General features: G+C 40.3%; 1 protein-coding gene across 3 annotated transcripts in view; it reads left to right on the forward strand.

Moving 5' to 3' along the window:
* Positions 1-8,165, forward strand: part of GINS1 (GINS complex subunit 1 (Psf1 homolog)) — a 17,844-nt gene that overhangs the window by 3,107 nt on the left and 6,572 nt on the right. For 2 of the 3 annotated variants that reach the window (XM_010836529.1, XM_010836531.1), the window contains 4 exons: positions 1,462-1,526; positions 3,952-4,050; positions 4,607-4,697; positions 7,092-7,208. In XM_010836529.1, coding sequence (XP_010834831.1) covers positions 1,462-1,526; positions 3,952-4,050; positions 4,607-4,697; positions 7,092-7,208 — 372 coding nt within the window. The remainder of the gene's footprint in view (positions 1-1,461; positions 1,527-3,951; positions 4,051-4,606; positions 4,698-7,091; positions 7,209-8,165) is intronic. The other variant, XM_010836530.1, reaches the window with a different exon arrangement.

Below are 8,165 nucleotides of genomic sequence, written 5' to 3' on the forward strand. Positions count from 1 at the left end.
TTTTAATTGAAATGTAGTTTATTTACAGTGTTTCAGGTGTAGGGGTTGCTTTTTGACAGACATTGTATAACATTTATGAATTTTATAATTCTAACGTTTTTATCCTTCCAAGGGAAGTTTTTTAGAAATTTGCCCAAGTAGGTAGCAGAAAAACTCCTTTGACCTTTCTGTTTTCTATCCTAGCAGTGTGTAGGTTTTGGGGGGGTTTTTTGGGTAATAACCTTTTAAGATTCTTTTCCAATAAATAACAAGTTATTTACATGCTTTTGTCATGTGTTATTACTTCTGTAGACTGTTGGTTTTTTGTCATTAGTTTTACTGAGGTATAATTTATATATAATACAGTACACATTTTAATAGATCTTTGAGTTTTGACAAATGTATACAATCCTTGTAACCAGCAACCCAACCAAGATTTCTGCTATCCCAAGGATTCCCTTTTCTCTTTTGTGGCACTAGCTACCTCCCATCTGCAGCCCTAGGCAACCAAGGATTTTCCTTCCCCTACAGATTATATTTGTCTTTTTTATTGTATTTCTGGAGTCAGCATGCCAGGAATTGCAAACTTTTCTGTACTGGGCCAGTTAGAAGCATACAGTATATACTCCTTTCTGTCTGACTTCTCAGCCCAGTCTGTTGACTGTGTATTTTGTTGGCAATTCATTCCTTTTTTTTTTTTTTTTAATTGTGGTAAACGATACATAACTTAAACTTTGCCATTTCTAACCATTTTTCTGTGTACATTTCAATGGCATTAATTATGTTATTAATTATGTTTCCAAAGCTATCACCCCTATTTCCAAAGCTTTTTCATAACCCCAAATAAACTATAGCCTTTAAGCAGTAACTCCCCACTCCTTCCCCCTCAGCCTGGTAACCTCTAATCTACTTTGTTTCTATGAGTTTGCCTATTCTAGACATTTCAGATAAGTGGAATCATACAGTATTTGTCCTTTTCTGTCTGGCTTATTTCACTAAGCAGTGTTTTCGAAGTTCATGTTGTCGTGTGTATCAGCATTTCTTTTTTTGACTGAGGAATATTCCATTGAATGGACATACCGTTTTGGCTTATCTGTTCATCAATTGGACATTTGGATTGTTTCCACTTTTTGGCTGTTATGAATAATGCTGCTCTGCATATTTGTGCATAAGTTTTTGTATGAACTTAAGTTTGCAGTTTTCTTGAGTGTATACCTAGAAGAGGAATTGCTGGATAATGTGGTAATTCTAAATTTAACTTTTTGTGGACCCACACAGCTGTTTTCTATAGGGCTGTACCATTTTGCATTCCAACCTGCATTGTAGAAGGGTTCCAGTTTCTCCCCATCCTCTCCAACACTTGCTATTATAGCCATCTTAGTAGGTGTGGAAGGACTATTGGTTTTTCATAAGGTACATAAGCATAAAGTATTGCTACAAACTTGGTGGGGGAATTAATGAGTGTAATTTTATATGTTCCAGGAAGATGGACTGAGGCAAGTTCTGGAGGAGATGAAAGCTTTATACGAGCAAAACCAATCTGATGTGTAAGTTGGGAAGCTTGATATTTTAAAAGAATTTAAGAAATACAATGTTGAAGTCAGATCATCTTAATATTCATATCTAAAAAGATATGATTTGGTTTTTTTAATTCTCTGTGACCCTGATCATACCCTAGCTATACAGAAGTAGGATTTGTGTTAATGATTGTTATGTCTATAGGGACCAAATAGAGCTTGGCACATGGTAGGTGTTTGATAAATAGTTACTGTTTGACTGGTGTGACTTGAAAGGATTTAGGGTGGATCCAAAAGAGATGAGACAGGAGCAAGTAACAGACCTAACAAGTGAAGTGTGTTGTTTCCATCAGGTGAGGCCTTACTGGTTTAAAGGGAGAACAGGCAGTTTGCAAATTCAGCAGGAGCAGCAGTGACTTCCAAAAGCTTGAGTGAAATCCCCTGGGAATTCGTGCTGCAGAACGTTACAGCGTGGTAGGTTAAAGGGTTCTGGAGTTGGAGACTATTTAGAGCCAACCATGGTAGTTGGCACAGTGGAGAATCTGGGCTGAACAACAGACTTCAGAGGATCCTGTGACTGGGTGAAAAATAAGATGCAAGAGTACTGACTGCTGGAGGAAAAATGAGTTATTGAGAGCTCAACCTGGGGAGAAGTCTGTCTGCAACATGAGATTTCTTCCTTGCCCTTGTTAGGTGGTGTTTTCATCAGTTAGTTAGACATAGAAATCAGTAGCGTGTTGTTAAGGTTTGTGGATTACATAGAAGAGTAGAAACACTTTGCAGTGACTGTGTTTAATGATAGATACCGATGAACGAGGAACTGGTGTGCAAGAGGTCTGCAATAAATGTAAGGGAAATGGAAAGTCCTGAACTCAGGTTCCCAAGTCATTCATTTGTTCATGCAACAGATATGCACTCAACAGTTATGAGCTGATAAAGGGCTCTGGTGTTTCAATTGTAAACAGCAGAAATGAAGAGGGTAAAACCAAAATTTTCTCCCTCTGTGTGAAGGACCCTAAAGTGCAAACATAGTTGAAGATCAAGAACTATTTCTTGGATGGGTGGAGGAGCATTTGACTTTAGAGTCCTTATCTCACTTTATGAGAATGAGGATTTGGAAGGATTTGATACCATAGAAAGAGGTAAACCAGGTGGAACTACCAGCTGTAAAGGAAAATGCTGTGAAGAGAGTAATGCACTGAAAATATTAGTAGATTGAGAAATCCTGGAAATTGTCTCCAAGGAAGAGACACTTCAGCTGGAGCCTGAATAAGTAGGTTTTAATGAGGAAGTAATTGTGGGCACAGAGCATTTCTAGTTGGAAGAAATAGCATGTACAAAGGCCCTGAGTCATGAAAGAGGGTGGGATGCTCAGGGACCTGATCATTACCAAAGGCCAGTGTGGCTGAAACTTAGTGAGCAGGCAAAGGCAACACCAGGTGAGATTTTTAAGCATGTAGGGGAGGTGGTGGCATGTTTGTGTTCTAACAATCACCCTGGCTGCCATGTGGACAGTGGATGGTGGGACTGAGAGGGAATATGGTGGTCATGTAGGTGATAAAAAGGGTGAGCCAGACTAGGGAAAAAGAGAACAGTTTACAGACCTATTTAGGAGGTAACTGAACAGGCCTTGGTCCAGTAAGGGAATGACTTTCCTATATTCATACCATTGGGAAATTAATGATCCCCCAAAATTCTGTGCCCTATCCTCCTAGTTTGGTTCTGGGCAGGACAGTCACTATTACCAGTTTCTGGTTAAAATTCTTTGTCAGAAGAAATCTATTCCTATTTAATTGCTCACATGGAAATGTGAATCTTTTAAGGAAGTTCTTGTGTATTTAATCAAATACTTTGATGTTAAGTTGGGTGTATTTTATTTGTGCTATTTCATTATAATCAAGAGCACACTATAAGCAACATGGAGAATAAATCTAACGGATGAGAACATGATGTGAGGCCATAACATTATGCCCCATGATACTTGATCTCCTGTCCCAGCATGAAAAAGGGATTCTAAAAAGTGAGGCAAAAAGTTGTCTTTTGGAGACAATGGAAATTAATCCGTGTGCAAAACACAATGTGCCACATGGCTAAACAAAACAATGGGAGTATGATCCTAGGCAAATTAGTTAGGTATTTTTAAATTCTTTTTTTTTTTTTTAAAGAATTTAAGTTTGTCCACACAGCTTGCAGGATCTTAGTTGCCTGACCAGGAACTGAACCTGTGCCCTCGGCAGTCAAAGTGCAGTGTCTTAACCACTGGACCACCAGGGAATTCCCTGGCTCTTTTCTATTTTATTCTGTTAGCAAAAGCTCCAATGTGGAGGCAGGTACTATTTAGGTAGGTTAACTACTGACATAAATGGCTAAAAACAAGTATGGAGTTAGTTGTTAGCTGACTTTGAAAATTTAACCTGTACTCAGTAGACAGTCTTTTCCTTAAATGTTTTACCAGGAATGAAGCAAAGTCAAGTGGACGAGGTGATTTGATACCAACCATCAAGTTTCGACACTGTTCTTTGCTAAGAAATCAGCGCTGCACTGTAGCCTACCTGTGAGCGTCTCTGTGTTTGCAGGGGTGGCAGGGAGCAATGGAGGGTTCCCATCCAAGAGGGTATCAGAAATTCTTAGAGGTGTCTCTCTTTTATGAACATTCTGAATTTTCTCTTTCCACTTAAACATTTTTTATTATGGAAAATTACAGTATTCTTAAAACTAGGGAATAATATTACAACCCCCCATGGAGCCATCATATAGGTCACAGTTCTTAACATTTTGCCATAATTGCTTCATCTTTTTTTGTGTGTCTATGCTAAACATTAGACATTTTACCACTGAATAGTTTCGTATGCATCTTTGAGAAATAAGGGCCTTTGGGGCCTTTTCTCACATGACCTCTGTATAATTCTCACACCTAGAGCAGTGAACATACCTTCACAGCATCCATCCAGTCTATTCTTATTTTCCACATTGTCCCAAAGGTGTCCTCTTACAGTGGTTTGTTTGCCTCTGGAATCAAATCAAAGTCCACATGTTACCTTCTGGTGCCTGAGTCTTAAGCCTCTCCTGATCAAGACAGCTTCTGATCCAATACCATATTAATGTTCTAGGTATGACCGGCTGCTTCGGATTAGAGCACTCAGGTGGGAATATGGCAGTGTCTTGCCAAGTGCTTTACGATTTCACATGTCTGCTGAAGAAGTAAGTTAGCATTCTTATTCAAATTTGTAAATTCAGAAACTGGCTGAGCTTCTGGCATTGTTTGTGGTGGTTTAGTCGCTAAGTCGTGTCTGACTCTTGTGATCCCGTGGACTGTAGCCCGCCAGCCTCCTCTGTCCATGAGGATTCTCTAGGCAAGAATACTGCAGTGGGTTGCCAGTTCCTTCTCCAGAGGATCTTGCCAACCCAGGAATCGAACCTGGGTCTCCTGCATTGCAGGCAGATTCTTTACCAACTGAGCTATGAGGGAAGCCCCCTGGCATTGTTTTGTAATAGTATTTATAGTATTTGTCTTTTTGTTTTAACATTTGCTTTTCAGTAGTTTTTGGTCTATTTGAGAATGGTAGGAGTAATTCTAAATGCTGTATGGAAAACTACTATTACTTAACAAAATAAAGGGTCCCGTTGTATTAGCTGCTAGTGATCCATCAGTAGGATTTAAAACTGGCATTATTATTTGGAGGTTTTTCATAAAATATGTGTGTGTACATACTTTGCTTGGGGCTTCCCAGGTGGCGCTTGTAAAGAACTTGCCTGCCAGTGCAGGAGACGTTAAATGATGTGAGTTCTATCCTTGGGTCGGGAAGATCCCCTGGAGGAGGGCCTGGCAACCCACTCCAGTATTCTTGACTGGATAATCCCACAGATGGAGGACCTTGGCAGGCTACAGTCCATAGAGTCACAGAGAATTGGACACGACTGAAGAGACTCCGCACGCACACACGTACTTTGCTTATCTTTGTGAATGTGTGATGAATTCTTGATTTATCCAGTCACTGAGGCACAATATTTAAGGACACAGGATTGAAGGCAAGCAAACTCATGTAGAAACCTTGGCTCTATTTCTTTGAGATCCTAGGCAGGTGACTCCATCCCTCCCTGTGCCAAATTCCCTCATTTACAAAGTGAAGGTCATAGCATCTGCTGCAGTGACTTCGGACACTAACTACCTAGTTAGACCAAACTTCATAGGTTAAGACTGCCCTCACTTCAGACGCCAGCCGTGTTTGGGGGTTCCCAGGGACACTCTCCCTTCTGACCAACTGGCTACAAATTCAGAGGTTCCCATTCTCCCCTCAGGTTTGAGGCTTTTAGCCTCTTGATATCATTGCAGAGAGAAGAGGGGAGCTAGAAGGAGGGCTCCATCACCTGTGATTCATTGCATCATGGTTTGATCAATCAATACAGCCTATGTCATGACACTCCAGAGTTGTGTAAGCTTCCCTGGTTGACACAACATCATGTGCATTGTTCCACATCAGTGTGCCCAGAGGGTGGTGTGTCCTGATCCCTCAGGGTGCTGCTGCTGCTAAGTCACCTCAGTCGTGTCCGACTCTGTGTGACCCCATAGACGGCAGCCCACTAGGCTCCTCCGTCCCTGGGATTCTCCAGGCAAGAACACTGGAGTGGGTTGCCATTTCCTTCTCCAGTGCATGCAAGTGAAAAGTGAAAGTAAAGTCGCTCAGTCACGCCCTTGGCGACCCCATGGACTGCAGCCTACCAGGCTCCTCTGTCCATGGGATTTTCCAGGCAAGAGTACTGGAGTGGGTTGCATCAAAGCTTCACATCTGGGACTCTCCTAGACCTCACCCTGGGTGTCTCTTCCTTTGGCTGGTTCTAATTTGTATTCCTTTCACTACAGTACAACAGTGAATGTCAGGACAGTGCTTTCCTGGGTCCTGAGAGTCATTCTGGCAAAGTATTAAACCTGAGGGAGGGGTGTTCGTGTGTATGTATGCACGCACACACTTTACTAGTGAAGGTTATGAGGATGTTTTTCTGTACAGTCTTTTTGGAGTTATCTTGTTTTATCTTTCACAAAGATCTACAGTACTGGAATAGATTTTTGTGACTAATGTATGAGCCAAGTTGCATGTCTGTGGGGGGCTTTCTTTTAGTCTATTTGTCCTTGTACTGATTTGATACTGCTTGAATGTAAGTTTGTAATACTTCTTAAGTTTTCCCATTTTGTTCTTCTTTTTTCAAGTGTCTTGACTATTTTTGGCTTTTTGCATTTCCATGCAAATTTCAGACTCCTTTGTCAAGTTCGATTTTTTTAAAACAATTGGAGTTTTGATTGAGAATGACTTGGATCTATAGATCAGTTAACATTATTATAATACTGAATTGTCCAGTCCTTGAAAGTGGTATATCATTCTGCATTTGTAGGTACCAATATGCAGAATGACCAATACCTACTGTTCTCGGTACCAGTGCCTGGTTCATAATAGGCAATCAATAATATTTGTAGTTTGAATGAATGGTCATAGTAAAAATGCATGTGGGCATGTGTGGTGTTTTTGAAAGGTTTAGTGTACAGTTTCTACAAATTTATTTTCTTACACCTTTGTCAAATGGCCATCTTTATGTTTCCAGATGGACTGGTTCAATCGTTATAAAAAGTCCCTTGCTACCTACATGAGGTCATTGGGAGGAGATGAAGGTTTGGACATCACACAGGATATGAAACCTCCAAAAAGCCTATATATAGAAGTAAGTACACCTTTTTAAAAAATAAGTGTTTCTTTGATGCATAGAGTGTGCTGACTTTTGTCCAAGGGAGGGGGGCATATGAATATACACTAGTGTATATAGGCATACCTTGGAGACACCATAGGTTTGGTTTCTGACTCACAATAAAGCAAATATTCACTAAAACATGTCACACAAATCTTTTGGTTTCCCAGTGCATGTAAAAGTTATGCTTACACTAGTCTATTGAGTACATGTTAGCATTATATACATATTTTTTTGCTAAAAAATCCTGCTATCTGACAATGCAGAGTTGACACAAATCTTGTTTGTGGGGGGAAAAAAATCAATATTAGAGAAGCGCAAAAAACAAATGAGAGGAAACATAAACCCAAGCCAAAACTTTTACCTGTAGGTGGTGGTGGGAACAGGACTGAACAGCTAAAAATTTTTGGCTGTACCTGTTTTAAAAGTTTGGAAAACTCAGCAGTGGCCACAGGACTGGAAAAGGTGAGTTTTCATTCCAATCCCAAAGAAAGGCAATGCCAAAGAATGCTCAAACTACCACACAATTGCACTCATCTCACACGCTAGTAAAGTAATGCTCAAAATTCTCTAAGCCAGGCTTCAGCAATACGTGAACCGTGAACTTCCTGATGTTCAAGCTGGTTTTAGAAAAGGCAGAGGAACCAGAGATCAAATTGCCAACATCTGCTGGATCATGCAAAAAGCAGGAGAGTTCCAGAAAAACATCTATTTCTGCTTTATTGACTATGCCAAAGCCTTTGACTGTGTGGATCACAATAAACTGTGGAAAATTCTGAAAGAGATGGGAATACCAGACCACCTGACCTGCCTCTTGAGAAATTTGTATGCAGGTCAGGAAGCAACAGTTAGAACTGGACATGAAACAACAGACTGGTTCCAAATAGGAAAAGGAGTTCGTCAAGGCTGTATATTGTCACCCTGCTTATTTAA

This window comes from Bison bison, unplaced genomic scaffold (genome assembly GCF_000754665.1).
Source record: "Bison bison bison isolate TAMUID 2011002044 unplaced genomic scaffold, Bison_UMD1.0 scf7180017864063, whole genome shotgun sequence".
Classification (NCBI taxonomy): Eukaryota; Metazoa; Chordata; class Mammalia; order Artiodactyla; family Bovidae; genus Bison; species Bison bison.